Source organism: Phoenix dactylifera, chromosome 1, assembly GCF_009389715.1.
Source record: "Phoenix dactylifera cultivar Barhee BC4 chromosome 1, palm_55x_up_171113_PBpolish2nd_filt_p, whole genome shotgun sequence".
NCBI lineage: Eukaryota > Viridiplantae > Streptophyta > Magnoliopsida > Arecales > Arecaceae > Phoenix > Phoenix dactylifera.
In genome coordinates this window covers 6133439-6151612 of record NC_052392.1, presented here as the reverse complement: position 1 = coordinate 6151612, position 18174 = coordinate 6133439, and the positions used below count along the sequence as shown (strand labels likewise).

General features: G+C 37.4%; 2 protein-coding genes across 2 annotated transcripts; both read left to right on the top strand.

Moving 5' to 3' along the window:
• The first annotated feature begins 1200 nt into the window (after positions 1-1200).
• Positions 1201-7352, top strand: LOC103716185 (oxygen-dependent coproporphyrinogen-III oxidase, chloroplastic-like). The gene is made up of 8 exons (XM_008804092.4): positions 1201-1929; positions 2925-3000; positions 3803-3897; positions 5173-5256; positions 6092-6179; positions 6678-6802; positions 6887-6985; positions 7062-7352. The coding sequence occupies exons 1-8, from the start codon at positions 1372-1374 to the stop codon at positions 7128-7130; spliced, it is 1194 nt and encodes a 397-aa protein (XP_008802314.2). The 5' UTR covers positions 1201-1371; the 3' UTR covers positions 7131-7352.
• Positions 7353-9482: 2130 nt separating this feature from the next.
• On the top strand, positions 9483-17702 carry LOC103716186. The gene is made up of 3 exons (XM_039124918.1): positions 9483-9784; positions 16309-16599; positions 17336-17702. Exons 1-3 carry the CDS (start codon positions 9590-9592, stop codon positions 17453-17455), a joined length of 606 nt encoding a protein of 201 aa, XP_038980846.1. The 5' UTR covers positions 9483-9589; the 3' UTR covers positions 17456-17702.
• The last annotated feature ends 472 nt before the right edge of the window (positions 17703-18174 follow it).

Genomic DNA, 18174 nt, shown 5'->3' with positions numbered 1-18174 from the left:
TTCCATAACGAAAAAGAGAGAAATGCACTCGATTAGTTTATAGGAGCAAAGTTTTTCTGAAGTTTGGAATCCCTTAATCCTTGATATCTGGAGATGTGTGAGACCCTTCAGATGTTCTATGCCAACCACACTTATTGTGAAGCCATCTAAATTTGAACCACATGAAAATAAAATTTTTCTGCCTCATGACATGAAATAACTATGTGTTGCCATGCCAAAACTTTATGTGCCTAAGGAACTAATTGTATCAGCAATCAAATGTTTCAAATGTTTATAATAACATTGGGAGGTCTCTTTTATCCATTTCAAATGTTTGATCGCTTAAGAACTGGTTTTCTGCTAACTTATAAATTGATGAGTGAAGTTACCTCCTTAATTATGGCTTAGAAGCCAAGTCCTCCTCTTTTTATATTCTTATTTATTTTTTCTCAGAAAAGTCTCACATATTTTTAATGGTGTTTATATATTTATGGATTCATTCATGTATGATCTTAAGTATTTATGTGAGATTTTAATATGATATCAGAGCCGATCCTCTTTGCCTATTGATGCAAGTCATCCTAAAAGCACAACCCAGACATGCCCCTCTTTTATTTCATTCTCCATGCTCCAACTTATCAATCCAGGTGTCTCGGTTTTATTGGATCAAATTCTGATCCAAACTTGGGATGAATCCACAGCTCCAACCAGAGCAGAGGTGGGCCTTTATCCAGCCAACGTACGTTTTTATATGATTTAATAACCACGTTGAAAAGTTTTTCCTAGAATTTTTCAACCGTGTAACGCAAACTCCCTCGTTGACTTTTGCTAGTCAACCTTCATATTTGGTCAACTTTCTTCCAAATCCCCTCGTCCATCAGTACCAGATCCGCTGTCTTGATGATTACCGCGACGCCCATTGGTTCAATCCAGCAACTAATACCTGCTCTACAGTTGGTAAACTACAATCCATTCATAATTTACTGTAAATACTTTCTCCAACCGGCCTTCTATACTCAACACCTGTCCATTACAGCCCTATAACGCGAAAAATTCATCCCCTATACATCGTACATGGACACCTGTCAAACAAACAACCAAAGCGTAAAAAAAAAACATTTTCGGACACTAAACCATCATCTGAACTCTCTCTGGATAACAATATTCCGCAGGAACAACAATCGCGCCCGAGTTGGTGGCGAAACCCAACCATCTCCTTATCCGGAATAACATAATCCCCGCCCAACGATACTCTCACCTCCCTACCCTCCCCCTACGTCCAAAACCAGGGGCCGCCGCCGGTAACTGAAGCGATTATAACCTCACCCCTCCTATTCCCCCATCTCCACTCCTCCCTCCCTCCCCCCCTCTCTCTCTCTTCCTCTCCACGCGATGCCGGCCGCCGTCTCTTCCCCTCTTCTCTTCACTCCCTCCTCGGCTCCACAAATCCTGAAACCTCGATCTCTTCTCCCCTTCCAAACCCTAAACCTCCGCCGCCCCGCGACAGTCTCGTCCAGCCGGCAGCTCGCCTTCCCCGGCTCCATCCGTGCCGCCGTCGCCATCGAGAAGGAGACCCCGGAGAACGAGCGGCCGGAGACCTTCCTCCGGGCCGCCGATGGCACCGATGTCGCCGCCCCGACATCCGTCCGGGGGCGCTTTGAGAGGATGATCCGGGAGGCCCAGGACGAGGTTTGCGCCGCCATTGAGGCGGTCGACGGCGGGGGGAAGTTCAAGGAGGACGTGTGGTCGAGGCCGGGTGGGGGCGGGGGCATCAGCCGGGTGTTGCAAGATGGTGGGGTTTGGGAGAAGGCTGGGGTTAATGTGTCGGTGGTGTATGGGCTCATGCCCCCGGAGGCTTACCGAGCTGCCAAGGGGGAGCCCGGTGATGGTGGTGGGGATTCCTCGGTGAAGGCGGGGCCGGTGCCCTTCTTCGCTGCCGGAATTAGTTCGGTATGTGCCTGTAAATGCATAGATTTGTCTTCTTTTTCTGGTGCAATTGTTGCGGAAGTATGTTTTTAACACTTTAAAATGACCTTTTGTTGGGTGTATCTGACAATGTAAATGTTTGAGTGTTAAGTTTTTGATTTGCAAACTGTCTAAAATATGGAAAGGGATTTTGGTTAGGGTTTTTGGGACTTGGACCTCTTTTGGTTATCAAATTCAGTGAAAAAAATGGAAAAAATCTAAATTTCTGGTGATCTGTAATGTGGCTTGTTAAAATTGCTACTTCTTATTTCTTAATTTTAAATTATCTTTAGAGCACCAATGCTCATTCCTATTTTTTATAGGCATTGACTCAAAGTTATCAGTCTGGCCAAAGTTTTCAGATGTTTTATCTGACTTTTATCTGATTTTAGTATTCTTCTAAAGAAGTATTAAGTTGATTTCAGTCTCTAAACTAAAAATTAGATTTGACATGGCACATGTTAACTACTAAACTGAGTTTCCAAACCTTGATGTATTATGAATTGAAAAAATTCCACGCCAACATGTCATGATGCAATTCCAGATCATCTGGGCGTTGCTTTTTTGTCAATAAGGAGATGGTTAGTCGGATAATTTCACTTGATATTCAAGCAGATATAAAGTGCTTGTTTGCCAACTTCTTGTGTTGGTCTGCCTTTGAAATAATAAATATATTTCACGTAGTGAAATAGCGCTCTTTAACTGGGAAAAATTCCAGTGATTTTGTTCAGCATGTGTTAAAGTTTCTGTTTACTTCTGTAAATATGGTATTTAAAAATTTAAGGCATATAATCTACCCTGTGTAGATGCATACCTGTTTAATGCACATAATTGATGCATGTAGCTGAATACCTGTAGAAGTCTCTGAATAACTAGCAAAAAGGGACTTGTTTCTTTTGTTTTTGCAGTAACCAAGTTGATAATGCAAATAATTTTTCCCCCCACAGATTCTAAGTCTTGCTGTTCTGTTCTTTTTGTAGGTTTTACATCCAAAGAATCCATTTGCTCCGACTTTGCATTTCAATTATCGGTACTTTGAGACTGATGCACCAAAAGGTACATATTTAGAAGTTGACATTTTTTTTTTGAGAATTCCTTGACTGATTGCATTTTCCTTTTTATTCTTTTCCGCCAAGCATATTTTTGTAGAGGAATTGACCTTTTTTTTGCAAAAACAATGTACAATAAACATCCGATGCTGTGAGAAAAAGTGTTATATTTGAGATGCTGTTGGTTAGTCCATGTCAGATGGATTTTCTGGGAATCAATTTTGAAAGAGGCATGACTAACAAGAACTCATTGTTTTTTTTTTTGTATAATCTCACTGTACTTAGAAATTAGGCACAAAAGCCACATGAATTCAAATTGTAGTTCTTTTTTCCATAATGCAACTTTCATGGCATCAATTTTTATTTTCATCCAAGGCCTAGTATCTGTCATCGAAATGGAACATGTTGCTTTATGTCATTGAAAAATTTTGGTGTATGCCAAACTAATTTTTCTGGTTTGAAATATTTATGAACACTTTAAATTAAATCTGATTATCAACTTATTGAAGTGGAATTCGATTGCAAATTACATTCTGTTCTTTGTTTCCTAAGTGTTTAATGTTTTTTTCTGAAAAGAGTCACTTAAAAAAGTGCATGAAGAATCCATAATACCAGTGCAAAGGCTAGTTATCTTATGACTTGCAAGTGTTCCTATAAAGCACAGATGCAAGATATGCTAAAAAGTAGGAGTAAACAACAGAAATGACCAGCTTTCACCCACTAAATTCAAATTGATATATGTTTTCTGCCACAGTTATTTAAAATTATTATGGTGTTTGCAGTTTATAAATTGTGACATGTGGCTGCAGATGCTCCTGGTGCGCCTCGGCAATGGTGGTTTGGTGGTGGCACTGACTTGACTCCTGCATATATCTTTGAGGAAGATGTAAAGCATTTTCATATGGTATGCGTAAAAAAACAGGCAATTTAAAATTCTCTTGAACTTTATGTTTTTTTTTCTGAGGTACCAAATGTAGAAGAAGAGAAACTAGGATATACTATCTGTTTGCATCCTTGTTCTTTGACCTATAGATTGTGCAGATCAGCTTGGTAGCCTATTCCTTTTTCGTTGCTCTGTAATTTCTATTAGTTTTGCAATTTCTACATTCTGTTGATGAAGGAACAAAAGGGAGCACGGATGGTTATTTGATATAAATATCGTTTCAATTGATTGTCCCTTCTTTTCTTGTCTAACCCCAGTTAGATGTTTATATGACTTCTGCAATTCAAATTGCTGAGATACATTCTTGAGATCAAATTTGAACCTAGGCTTATCACTGTTATTAAATTTTGTTAGAGCGGGAAAGTGATTGCGTCCCGGTCAGAGGTATTGTCCGCTTTGGGGAAGTGCGTACATATCGCGCGATGCGTGTCATGTGCAGCTCTTAATGGGCAATATTCTCCTCACAGCTTTGTCCTTCTTAAAAGGGTCCTCTGGAGGGAAAAGGGTGGCTCCTCCTTATAAGGCATAATCCTTTTCGCTACTCTTCCAATGTGGGACTAAAATCCCGGGTCTCCCATCTGCCCCCCAACACTACCTCCCCAGTGGGAAGGATTCGTGCGGGGATGTTTCGGCGGGTCCCTTCCTCTAGCGCCATAGTGAGGGGAATATTGCCCATTAAGAGTTGCACACGACACGCGTCGCACGATACGTACGCACTTCCCTAAAGCGGAAAATACCTTTAGTCGGGACGCAGTCACTTTTCCGTTCTAACAAGTTTTATTAGTTTATGAGTCAATTTTATCATAAAGAAATCATGTTTTACTATTGATTATCATGAACTGGAATTTTATATACTGTTTTATGTTTGACAAGATTATATGTTGGAAATGTGAAAGGGTTAACTCCAGATTTCTGGTATCTCATGCTTGATGTTGGCACTTCACAAGCTAACTAAGTAGTGGTTTTTATTTCTTTCATGTTTATCAAATTAAGGATATGTAACAGAGTTAGGTTACATGCTTGAGCTCATCTGTGTTATTATATCCCTGGAAGCGATCATCCAATGTCCATGCCCTCCCCCACCTCCACTCACACAATTGTCTGTTCCAGGATTTTTGAACTCTTCTTAAAAAATCATGTGGAATACAACTGAATCGTATATGTTTGATGAACCCTAACTTATGATTGAGAAATTTTGACATTATGTTTTTTTTCCTTTGCCTCCTTTTCTTGTAGATTCAAAAGCAATCATGTGATAAATTTGATCCAAGTTTCTATCCCAGGTTCAAAAAGTGGTGCGATGATTACTTCTTTATCAAGGTATATTCAGCCTTTCAATTTTCATTTCGGGAACTATGCTTGTTCCTGCATTTTTCAGGTCCAACTTGTTTGATTAATGAAATCAATGTTCTTAATGATATGTCATGCTTTGTGTATAGGAAGTTTTATGTATATTTAATGGGTGCCTTCTTTTTGTCTCCTTTCTGTCGGTCTCCATATTTTTGAAAGGAAATTATGTTTTCTTTGTAAACAAATAGGCCATATGAGTTATTGTGAAGGTTCTCTATGTTGATTGATAAAGTAAAATTAATATTTGATATAATAATAGCTGCTCTTTTCTTCTTTTTCCTCAAACTTCTGTCTCAAGGACATTCAGGGAATGGTAAAGAGCATTTTTGACCATCTGATTGTAGTTTGAGTGAGTTAATATATCATAAGATTTGATGGTGCATAACATCTCATTCTACAGTTTTTCTCATTATGAAGTTATACTGGTTTTTTTTTTGGTTTTTGTTGAAGAAATTATTCCAATGATATATTAGGTTACAGTTGCCCAAGGTTTTACAGACTTTTGGTTTTTAATTTTATTAGAATTTTTAACTTAAAATGTGAAAATAACATGATATTGTTTGGGTAAAAACTTCTCTCTGCTTGTTGGAAAAATTTCATTGCCAGGCTATCAGACACGTTACTAGTTAGTAAATTACAATTTTCCTCTTAAGCAGGGAGATATAGGACAAGTTATTACAGCGTTATCAGGACTCTTGTCTTAAAGGGGGAATTCGGGTGCAAAAACAAAAAGGAAAAAGACAGAATGTTTGAACATGTTTTATTGCAAGTCTTTCTTCTAATGATCATTTGATGCTCTCTGCAGCACCGTGGTGAGCGGCGTGGGCTTGGCGGAATATTTTTTGATGACCTTAATGACTGTGATCAAGAGATGCTTCTAGCTTTCTCTACTGGTAATTTCTACCACAGATCACAACATGTCTTGTTGTTTTTAATTGTGGAGTAGATGCAATTAAGAAATTTAGATGTTTAGTGAACTTTGATATAAAATGGGCCTCATGCCTGAGATATACGCCTGGTGCCCTTTTCGAATTAAAGCTGATCTTTGGCCCAGCTGCATGGCCAAAGAGGTCAAGGAGTTGTTTGCTTTGGACCAGGAGGCACTCAGTCAGGGCTTTTCTTATTTAAAACAAGCAGCAACCCGAATACAAAGCTAGAATATGTTTAAGAACCTCTGTTATCAAAGCTTAAATACAAAAGCAAAAAGAACTGGGCTGAACAAACTTGAGGCATTGTTGTGCTGAGGAACCCTGCAAAAAAAAAAAAAAAATGTTGCTTTCTGCACTATGTCAACTTTAAAGAAATTGTTATAATTTTTTATTTATGTAATTTTCGCAAATAAAATATTCTTCAGTTCTTTTGCTCATCATGTATTAGCTTACTCCTTCCAGAGTGCGCAAAATCTGTCGTTCCAGCATATATACCTATTATAGAACGGAGAAAGGACATGCCTTTTACAGAACGGCACAAGGCATGGCAACAATTACGAAGAGGACGCTATGTGGAATTCAATCTGGTATGCAGGGGAAGATTAACAAATTTAGATTTTCACTTCTTTCGCATGCTTTTGATTTGACTAAATGTTTTATTGATCATGAAGGTCTATGATCGCGGAACTACATTTGGATTAAAGACAGGGGGCCGGATTGAGAGTATTCTTGTTTCTCTTCCGCTAACAGCTCGATGGGAATATGATCATGTAATCTTATCGACCTTTCATTTTTTTAACTTTTTTCTTTCAGTGTTTGGATCTGACTGAATGTGTTACTATGCAGCAACCGGAAGAAGGAAGTGAAGAATGGAAACTTCTAGATGCATGCATCAATCCAAAAGAATGGATATGACTGTGAACAAGTTGGAGTGTATTGTTTCAGTAGGAGCTGCTCATTTCCTGTTATGTAGTTAGGAAGCTGCTCATCCAGATTTCTTGTGTATCTAGTATGAAATAAAAGTCGGGTTCTCGTTGAAAGTGCAGCATAGAAAGTGCACTGAGTATTGTAACCTATCTGAGTTTGATTCAATCATTTAATAAATTTGATCAGCCACTTGGTGTCATTTGAGGATGAGATCATGATATTTTGTTGTGTGTTTGAGGTGGTAATCTCTTCTAGTAATTGACTTTAATGTGGGGATCAATGTGTAGTTGGTTGCACTTGGTTGGAACGTAGAATACGGAGTCCTAGAAAAGATGCAGGAGTTGTGCCTTTCAAAGAAATTGGGACTATATGGAGAACAGGAGAAGGTAAAAAAGGTCAAAGAAGGGAGGAATGTAGTGGTAAATTGTTCCAATAGTTGCATGCATAATAGGCTCAACTGACTTTGCTTTTTGTCTAGTTTCCTGCGGCTGATGTGAAAGGAAATGTCTATTCTTGCCTGCGGGTATTTAGCTATTCTGGACATGATATAGCAAGGATTCCGTATAGTTTTTTTTGCACATATACCCTGTACATATGGATTATTTCATAGAACCCCTGCAAAATTGCTGTTTGCACCTGAATAACCCATATTTACAGGGTATATATACAAAACTTGATATTGCATAGGTATAACCCATATATGCAAAGGTATACATAGAAAACTTGAATTTTTTTGGTATGCCTGAAAATGAATTATACCACATCTTGCGCTCTGCCTGGTTATTGATAAATTGAAAGAAAAGAACACCAGTTAGAAAGATAGTTTTGGGAGAGAATAACGAAGTAAAGATGTACATTAAACTATTCTATCCTCAATTTTTTCTCTGAATGATAGAGATTCTAAGAGAAAATAAGAAATCAAAAATGTGGGTCAAAACAATTTATTCATCTCATACCCACTTTCTTTAATTTTTTTTTTCAAATTAACTAAGCATGCTAAATTCTTGTTTTTTTTTTTAATTTCTTCTTCGTATTCTTCCCTTAACCAAACTCTTTAGGGCTCGTTTGGTTCGCAGAAAAGGGAGGGGGGAAAGTGTGGTCAACGGGAAAGTAATGAAATGCCTCTTGTTTGGTTGGAGTTTTCAAAGGAGAGAGATGGAAAAGTTGTATTCCCATGGGAATATGATTCCCACATTTCATGGGAAAGTCTTTCCCATGAGAAACATGGGAAAGTTACTTTCCCATGAGATGGGAATCACTCCTTTTTTATTTTTTCCCCAAAAAGACCCTTCAGCATTAAAGAAGCATTAAAGAGGCATTAAAGACCTAATTTTTATTAAGGGCATAATAGGAATTATACATAACTTTCCTAGGAAAGTGGATGGTCAACCAAACATAAGCACTTTGGAAATTTGTCACTTTCCCATGGTTAACCAAACATGCCAAAAGTGCTTTCCTAGGTATCCTCTTCCTAGGAATCTGATTCCCAGGAATCATATTCCTAGAAGGGAAAATACTTCCCGCGAACCAAACGAGCCCTTAATAAAAATAGTCTAGATGTGTAACCGATACAGCTGGCCTAGGCCGGCCCCGGCCCGGACATCGGGCCTCTTTTGTTTATCCAAGCCCGGTCAGATCCTGAAAGTTCGATGCCCAGCCCGCCTAAAGGAGCTGATGTTGTTGATATATCCATTAGCCCGGTCAAATCCTGAAAGTTCGATACCAAGCCCGCCTAAAAGAGCTGATGCTGATATATCCATTAACATATAGTACAAAATTTTATTAATATAATATATAATTAGCTAATATTATTAACATATAAAATATTATATTAAATATAGAGTTTTTTTTTGGATGGATAGTATTCTAAAAATTCAAATTTGCGTGAATACTCTCTTCAAATTTATATTTATTTCTTTATCTTCGTGAAACATTATTTATACACAAATACTCCTAATAAAACGATTCTTCTAACACCATCAATAAAAATTATATTTATTTTAATTAAAAAATAAAATTTTGAAATTATTTTTTGTCTTTATTTTAATTTGAAATCGTTAATTTTTTAATGGTGTTAGATGGTGTGGGTAAATATGTAAAAATAAAAATAAAAAAATAGAATAGTAAGAATATATATGCAAATATCAATTTTAAAAGAATATTTATGTAAAATTTGATATTTAGAAAATTTTCTTAAATATATAATTATCTCGGGTTGGCCCGACCTAGGCCAAGCTCTAGTTGTTAGGCCTGTTTTCTGCCTATGCCCATCTCACGGGCCTATTTTAGTTCCCAAGGCTGCCAAATATCGGGCTGCCCTCAGGCCCATGATCAGCTCTACCACCGGCACACGGCTCAGAAATCAGCATCCATCCCCTCTCTCTCTCTCTCTCTCTTCATTCTGACTTCAGGTTGCGAATCGCGTGATCGAGAGAGGGGGGAGAGAGATGGGATCTCCTCCCATGGCGATAGGCATGAGGTTGTGGGTGTTTGGGCTGGCGCTGACGTCGTGGTGTCTTCACGTAGTAGCGATTGGAGGAGCGAAAGGGCGGTTGCTGCTGGGGTTCAGGGAGACTCAGGGGAACGCTTCCTTCCAGTGCTCTCCCTCCGGCCCCTGCCTCCCCTGCCAGTACTCGGAAAAGGTAAGACACAATCCTTCACATTAGATTCCAAATTATCTATCTATCTATCTACCTATCTATGCATTCTAGAGAGCCTTTCTTTTCAAAGTAGTTGGTGATACGAATCAAACATCGAGAGAAAAAGAAAAAGGAAGGAGGGTAGGGGGAATTTGGAGCTCAATCATCATGATGCAAGGGAATTATATTCAACTGCTTTGATTGGATTGCAACACCTCTCGCATAGGAAACGGACTCAAGCAGTCATAATTGAAAGCAAAACCTTAGGGCAAGTAATATGGGTATTGCATCTTGGATAGAAGCCTGGGAAGTCGTCGTGGTTGCTAATGTAGTAAAACGACATGAGTCCTTGAGAGACTGATGATAGATGTTTTCTACCGCAGTGGCAAGAAATAATGTCAAGTTCACTATTTGAATCGCGGTGCTCTTCCAGCAGTCATTCTTTGGAGGAAAATGGATCAACTGCTTTAGCGGTTGAGTGGTTGCTCTATGGTTCTGCCGTTTATTCGATGATCTAGATAAGCAACTAGCTGAAACTGAAGCCGCTTCATTGCTGCAATTGCATTAGGGCCCAGATTCCTTTTTAAGGTTAGAAACATGGGGAAGAGTGGAAGATACTTGGATCAAATTTAGATGATACTCAAATATGTGTTTCTGATTATTTCTAAGAATGAAACTAGGGGTGGCTGCTCACGCCCAAGCACCTGATCTAGTGGAGGAAAAAACACAAGTCAATTGAACATGTTCTGTGAGAGGGGAAAAAAGAGAAAAAGCAACAAATTTCTTCAGCTATCCTAACTCATTTTGAAAAAAATTACAACATATATCATAACTCCTATCTTATGGGTTTTAACTTTGCTTGATAAAAGAAATGTGGGGCATGTGGCAGAAGCATATGGTTTTTGCAAGGGAATCAATTGGAATCCAATATTTAAATATACTGATCATCCAAAATATGCGACTGGGAGTGTAGGTGGAGATGATTATTTAATTAAGAAAATGTTACTGCCTAAGGAAATGTATGGCTAAAGGGGCCATCTAGAGCTCTCTTTAGAATAAGAAACTTACATATTTATGATTTTTGGACTTCCTTTCAGTTCCTTGGATTGAGTTGAGTTGAGTTGAAGAAATTGACACCATAGTCCTCCATCTATAGAGCGTGGGAAGACTCTTGAAGACTTTCCATTAATGACCGACCACCTGCACATATACTGAAAGACATTTCATATGTGTTAACATATTCCAGAAGGACCTTCAATATTCCTAGTGACCTTCCAATTTCCAGTGATACTAACCTCGTAAACAGTAAATTATAATTTCTAGCATTCCCCCATGGTTCACAATTTATAGAAGAAAGGAAGAAAGATTCACATCTATTTATTTACCTTCCTTTCTGCAGGTGGAAGATTCCTAGTCGTTTCCCGTTAATTTTTCAAGTATGTTTTTGATCTTCCTGTTTTCCTGGGGGAGTTCTTCATGATAAATTTAGACCAGATGGCCTCAAAATTTAAGTCTTCAATATCGAACTAGTATAAATATCAAAAGGAAACTTTTCCTTTGTATTGCCTTTTTAGGAGGCTGGTTCAAGATAAAATCCATCTTGTTCATTATTTCTGCCTAGAATTTCTTCAGTAAGTCTTTTTATTTAGTTGTGCTTCATGCCATCTTTATGATAGTTAAATTCTTATGTGTTGTTGCATGGTTCTGCTGAGGGCGTGCTGTACCATCAGCTACAAATCTTAATTGCTTGCACTTCAATTTCTTTTCATCCATATTTTGGTAAGCGATGCTTCAATTCCTGGATAATCTCATTTTGAAATATATCTGAAGGATATCCTAATTACAACCCTTTGCCTCCATGGTGACTACAAGATGGATAACATGAAAGTCTATTCCCAAGGGGCAATTGTCCTCATTAACTAACTTTTTTTAAAGAGTTTTCTCATTTTAGCCACCTTTTTTTTGAAAAATATTTGGCTCTGCAGACTTTTTTTGCCTTTGATATCCTTGTTGATTTCTTTCTTTTGTTTTTTAATATTTACTTTGAATGATCCTCCTAATTACAACTTTTTCTCTCCATGGTGACTACAAGACGGATAACACGAAAGTCTATTCCCAAGGGGCAATTGTCCTCATTAATTTTCTTTGAGGATTTTTCTCATTTTAGCCACCTTTTTTTTTGAATTTTTTTTTTTGTCTCTGCAGACTTTTTTTTGCCTTTGATATCCTTCTTGATTTCTTTCTTTTGTTTTTTAATATTTACTTTGAATTTGGATGTACATTGCTAGCTATTCATATTCTTCATTTTCTATGTCAAAACTTGCTAGCCAACTTGTTCTTTATTTCTTTTCTTGCTCCTCCTCCTTCTCTTCTTCTTCTTCTTCTTCTTCGTCTTCTTTTTAATGAATGGAAGTTCTTTGGTCATAAATCTTAGAGTATTACATTTCTTCCAGAATACTCCATTTTAAAAATGACTAGCACTATGCACTGCACATGATCTTGTGCATATAAGATATATATTGGAGAGACGTTGGGAGAGATGATAGTTTGCATTTTGGAGTGTGGTGGAAAAAGAAAAGAAAGGAAAAAAGGGCATCTGCCGGAATTTTCTGAATTACCTGGGTCTCTACTTCAGTTTTTTAAAAGAAAATCTATACTTATTAAGTGGAGTCGTATTGGCGGGTGGGGTTGAACCCCATGAGTTTGCTTTATAATAGATAGATAGATATAGCAAATAGATCCCGCTCGATAATGGATGGTAAAAAACATAAGGGAGAAGGTTATAGACATGCTTTGATACCACCATTGTTGGTTGCAATGTGAATATAGGGGCAAAAGTGAATAAAATGAGAAAAAAAATTATAGAAGAGGAGGAATTTTTCATAAGCAGTAAAGTGATTGTGGTGAAAGAAAGAGCGTTGAAATGGATGGATGTGGAGAACTCTAGACTCTGTTTCACCAACCTTGGTACTGCAGTTTTTCTATAAAGTTCTGTACAAAACCAGCAAAATAAGAGACCTTTGGGCTTTGAGCACTTTGTATTATATTCTCACCATCATGTTGACCATCCATTTTGAATTAGCCTCCAATTGTGCATTGTGAAAATGTATTTGCAATTGCTACAATAAAGAATCCCAGATTCCAGAGTCATAAAAAATAGATTACATTTTTGGTTTCGTTGACAAAGAAGAAATTTGGCTAGAGCCTGGAGTTTGTTGTCAATACAACTAAACAATATCAAAATATCTTCTTGGAGCAGTGATAATAGAAAAGTTCATTGTCTTTAGAGAAAAAAGGAGAGATGTTAATGGTTAATTTATAGTTAAAAAAGGAAAAAGAAAGTTTCTATAGGTATACTGGATGTCAAAGATCTCACTTGCTGGTTTTATATTGTTTTCTTTTCGAAAAATTTGAGCACCAATACTTGGAAGGGACTTTAAAGCCCACCTTTTCCATTTAAATGTGGGAAAGAACCCATGGTAAACCAAGACATGAAAAATGCCTTCTAAAAGACTTCCTTGTACCTCCTGTATCTACTTCCATATGTCCCTTCCAAAGCACCTTCTTGTACAGCATTCTATTTTTTAATTAATTATACAAAGGTCCCTTCTTTAACAAAGTTTGCATTTTTGGCATTTCAACCCCTACATCTGGTGCACCCAGAAAACAGGCACTTTAATTCTTTATTTCCATCACACAGTGGGTGATGTTTCTTCAACTCTGGGATATGTTTTAAGTTCTTAAGAACTATTAGTTCATTAATCTTTGTACCTTTTTCTCTTGAACAACATCATTTTTAATTGACTGGTTGCCTATCATATGGCATTCAGAATGATGGCTATGCACCGATTTCTGTTGGGAAACAGTTCTCATCTTCCAAAAGAATCGTGTATTCTTCTCCAAACTCTTACAAAAGTGTAATTTGCTAGCATGACCTTTGGTTACACATGGTTGAAATGGGAAGAGCTGATTTGGGCCCAAGAACACAGAATGCAACCCCTTGTCACTTTTTTCCTTTCTTTTCTTTTTTTTTTTTGGGTGGGTTTTGGTTTGGGGGGGGGGGGGGGGTGAGGTTGGTTCTCATTAGCTTTGATGTTAAAGGGAACTTAAACAATGTGAATGGCTTGGATGAATTCAAAAGACTTCACATGGCGTGCAGTCTTACGAAGTTTTCTAGGGCATGCTAGCTAGGTTTATTAGAGAAGGCCTACACAGGAAGAGCTTTCTCATAAATAGCTGTAGCAATGTGTGGGTTGATGTTGAGGTCTTCGGTATAATTTGGTTCTTTATTTTGCTTTTGGTTCTAGCCGAGTTTATTTTTCAACCCTTTTTCTATTTATACTAGTAAAAAGATGTTTAGATTTTGGAACGCCGTATTGGCCCGAATTGGATAGTACAGGATGTACCGTACCGGTTCGGTATTGGTATCCAGTACACATGGTGTATCGACACTCGATATACTAAAAAAAAATTTCGTACCATATCGTACGGACACTGTGCTAGTGTAACCCCGGTATAGGGTTCGGTACCGAGACAGCAAACCTTGATTTAGATTAAGCACAAACATAATATTACAACAAACCTTGATTAATTTTTGGATTCTTAGTTTATGAAGTTAATGTATGTGCTTTGTTTTTGGCTTTTGATTTATGGAACTATTGATGGACAACATTGTAGTTCAACATTGTGATGCAGTGGAAGAATAGGAATTGGATCGGTATTTGTCTATAAATCACCATGAAAATATATACATGCATATTATGATAGATTAATACCTGCAGAGGAGAAAGATACATGTCGATATGGAAATCTCTCATATGATTGTGTATACGTAGAACATGGCTACACGCCATAGTTTTTTACACAATAGGAACTTGCGAATGGTTAGGTGGGCCTATCATCCGTTCAATTTAGACTAAATATTGAAATGCTAAAAGGAAAAGGAACCTGAATCCAATATGTGATAACTTAACAACAACCTTAGTCTCCTTTATCTAGTGGCGGCAAAAGGGAGGGGTGGCTTCAATCCATTTTTCATGCCAACATTCCTTGTTTTCCCGTCTGATTCAGAATTTATGTGGATTTAACACCTTTGACCAAAGTTTATTCAGCTTAACCATTTATGCACGTGAGCTAAAGGAGAGCAATAGGGTGTTTTAAATAGTTGTTAGATCAACACCTTGTTCTCTGCCCACTTAATCTGGTTAATCTGGATAAATTAACAGTACTCAGTCAAAAAGGTGGAGTATGTTTATTCTGCTTTATCCCCTACTATTTGCCTGAAACTTTTACCACTCAACCCTGGTTTTACTATTCCTGAACTAAACACAGCCTCAGCAGTTAACTAGATAGTAATGATTCTTTTGATATGAGATGTTCCAGAAAGTGCTAAAAAAATTCGAAAAAACTTAAGATCTTTTAGCATGAATATAGCATGAAAACTTGAAAATACCTACACAGGGGGATTATAAAAAAATAGAGCAGAGGGAACCAAAAGGGATTATAAAAAAATTGACGTTTTGCATAGGGATAAGAAACACAAACACTTTTAAAAGTTCTATGTAGGTGGTTTGTACTTTCTATATATGGTGATATGGGAAGACCTACACAGCTTGAACAAGAATGTCAACATTATGCAAAAGAAATGATAAGTTTTTTTTTCCTTTCAATTTTTCCTGTGCCATATTTGATCCGTATTGGATTATTGTGCTAGCATACTGAAAAGTTCGAAATAGCCATCATTAAAATTAAGTATTAATGTCAAGATGCAGTAACAGCAACTATTTATTTTTAAAATATCTACTATGTAATAATCTCCATTTATTGGGATTCCTGTTTCCACCATGACCATTTCTTGTTAGACAGTGTATGGATAGATTGATATTACAATCAAAATTGCTGATGTAATTCTAGGTTGGACTCTGTTACCAATTTGTGGGAGTGCTAAACTTATTAAAATATCCGTTCTACTGATGAAGTTTGCAGAAATGTCAAGCCTTACTAAATTGGATCACTTTTTTTTCATTTCATTATGAAGCATTAAACTGCCTATTCACATTACAATAGTGATGACTAGCATTCATGCCTGTTCTCAAATTCACGGCATCCTGCTTCATGTTGATATATATGACATTTTCCTTGTAAGCTTCTATTTCAAGGCTGATTTGACAAGCATGAAGACATAGATGGATCGAGTTGATTTGATCAATTTCAGAACGAAGCAATTCAAATTGCCTATAGATTTTATATTTCTCATAATTGCATAATAAGATCTCCGTTTCTTTTTCTCACATTTGGAACCAAAAGAAAAAAAAACTGTTTCCCAGTTATTGAACAGTTCTTAATAGCTCAGGATTGAAACTGGAAATATCTTTGATGCCATGAAGAGTAATAGATGTCTTTTAAACATCAATGCAAGTTACTTTTAAAGAATATTTTAATGGTATATTCTTTAATCTCGTCATGACATGTAGTTCCTTAAGATTTCTTCATTTTGCTTACGTGAGTTCTGCATTGTTTCAATATAGAATGATGAGAAGTATCGTTGCAGTGAAACTGGCTATCGTGTGCCGTTAAAATGTGTAGAAATGCAAGATGGTCTGAAGGATGAAACTAATAAAATCCGAAGAAGGCTGTCCTCTCTTCAAGACCATAGCGAAGCAGTGCAAAAACAGTTTCTTACTGCAACAACTAATTACAAGTGGAGAAAGTTGTTGGGTGATTCATCCGCATCAGAAGGTGGAAAAAAGAGCTACATCACCTATAGGAGCTGTGTTCCAGTTGATAATGAAGAAAAATTGTCGGTCCTTGGTTTCGAGGTATGGGAATTACACTTTGCACTCAATTCTTCTGGATTTGGCATCTGTGCCTGCATATACTTTCATGTGTTTAGGTTATGGGCCTTGCTCATTTATGCATCTTATTCCTATTGTACTTTCTTGTTATCCACATCCAAATTTTCTTGTAATGTTCTGCAATCAATGTCTCTATGTTTTCGAGCTCGGCGTCTGTGTTGGAAATTGTAATTGTCCTGAACAGGAATCAAAGGATTCATAAAGGAATTCCCCAGTTAAATGAAGATGATGAAGTTACGATAATGAGAACAATATAATTCCCCCTCTAACAAACCACACTAGAACAGATAGGAGGACCAAAATAACTGCCAATACTATTTGGATGCTCCGTTACTCTTTCCATCTTTTAGGAGTGAGAATTATAATGCAAACCATTCTATTCCACAGAGAGGAGGTGGGTGAAGACGTGTATGTATAATATGCTGTATATGGATATTGAGGCATCCAGATCCAATCCAAATAAAATTTATTTGCAACCCTTCCAACATAACGTTCCTGCTGTTTCTTCTGTCCTGGTTGGAATTTGTCTCAATTGTCTAAGCAGGCCATGATTACACTTCCTTAAAAACAAAAATCCTGGTAGGATTTTGTTTCTTATTATTTTTTATTTTTGCATTGGATCATGCTACAACCTTGAATGCTGCTCTTGCCTTGAAATAGTACTCTTGGAGACCTAATTATCCTCTTCCATTGTTAACAGGTGATTATGGTGGGGCTATTACTTATCAGCGGGTCAGTCGTATATTTGAGGCAAAAACGCACTGTTGTCATGCCAGGAGCTGGAGCTACAAGGATCCCCACAAGCTCTCCTAGGTTCTAGTGGAGCAGACTATGGATGAGCCGAGGCTTTACAGTTCCTTTGTAACCTGCATTGTGATTTTCTTTCTTCTTCTTTTTTTTTTTTTTGTTTTTCCTTTCCTTTTTCCTTGCCATTTTGCTTGGATCTGGTATGAAGTAATAATGTATTGCATTTTGTCTGCATAGAGAAGAACTGAAGCTTCATGGTCAATTGCTTGTCACATGATTTAATTATTAAAAATGCTTATTTACTGTTTTTTGGCTTTGCACATACCATTATACTTGATTCCGTTATTTTTCTAGCATCAACAGAAAAATTTACCAACTCAACCAGTTGGCACCCTCCTCAATGTATGTATTTTTGGATGAGCACTTCTGAACAGTTAATGGAAGACTCTTTTGTTCTGAAGTCATGGTATTATTGTACTTTGCCATTTGGATTACTATAGGTGCATTTTGTGGCATTATGTCTCTGTGGTACTGTGGCAGAGAGTTCCTTTGGAGCTAATATTGATGGGCCTACTGTTTTGTGAGAGGGGAAAAAGGGAATCTTAATATTTTCCTTCAAGGAGACAAATGCAAAACCAAGCATCATCCATTTTCGCCTCTTGCTCCATGCAAAGCAACACCAGAAATATTAGAATCATGTGGGCACTAGACTGGAGGTCAGGGCGATATTGGAGGTGCAGGAGCGGGAGAGTGTGTGGAGTTATTTGGGAGTTCCGATCACAGGGAGGCGGT

Coding starts and splice junctions, on each gene's coding strand:
- LOC103716185 (XM_008804092.4), top strand. CDS start 1,372: ATGCCGGCCGCCGTCTCTTCCCCTCTTCTCTTCACTCCCTCCTCGGCT. Junction 3,898..5,172: donor ATGTAAAGCATTTTCATATG/GTATGCGTAAAA, acceptor CTTTTCTTGTAG/ATTCAAAAGCAATCATGTGA. Junction 6,986..7,061: donor CTCGATGGGAATATGATCAT/GTAATCTTATCG, acceptor GTTACTATGCAG/CAACCGGAAGAAGGAAGTGA.
- LOC103716186 (XM_039124918.1), top strand. CDS start 9,590: ATGGGATCTCCTCCCATGGCGATAGGCATGAGGTTGTGGGTGTTTGGG. Junction 9,785..16,308: donor CCTGCCAGTACTCGGAAAAG/GTAAGACACAAT, acceptor GTTTCAATATAG/AATGATGAGAAGTATCGTTG. Junction 16,600..17,335: donor TGTCGGTCCTTGGTTTCGAG/GTATGGGAATTA, acceptor CATTGTTAACAG/GTGATTATGGTGGGGCTATT.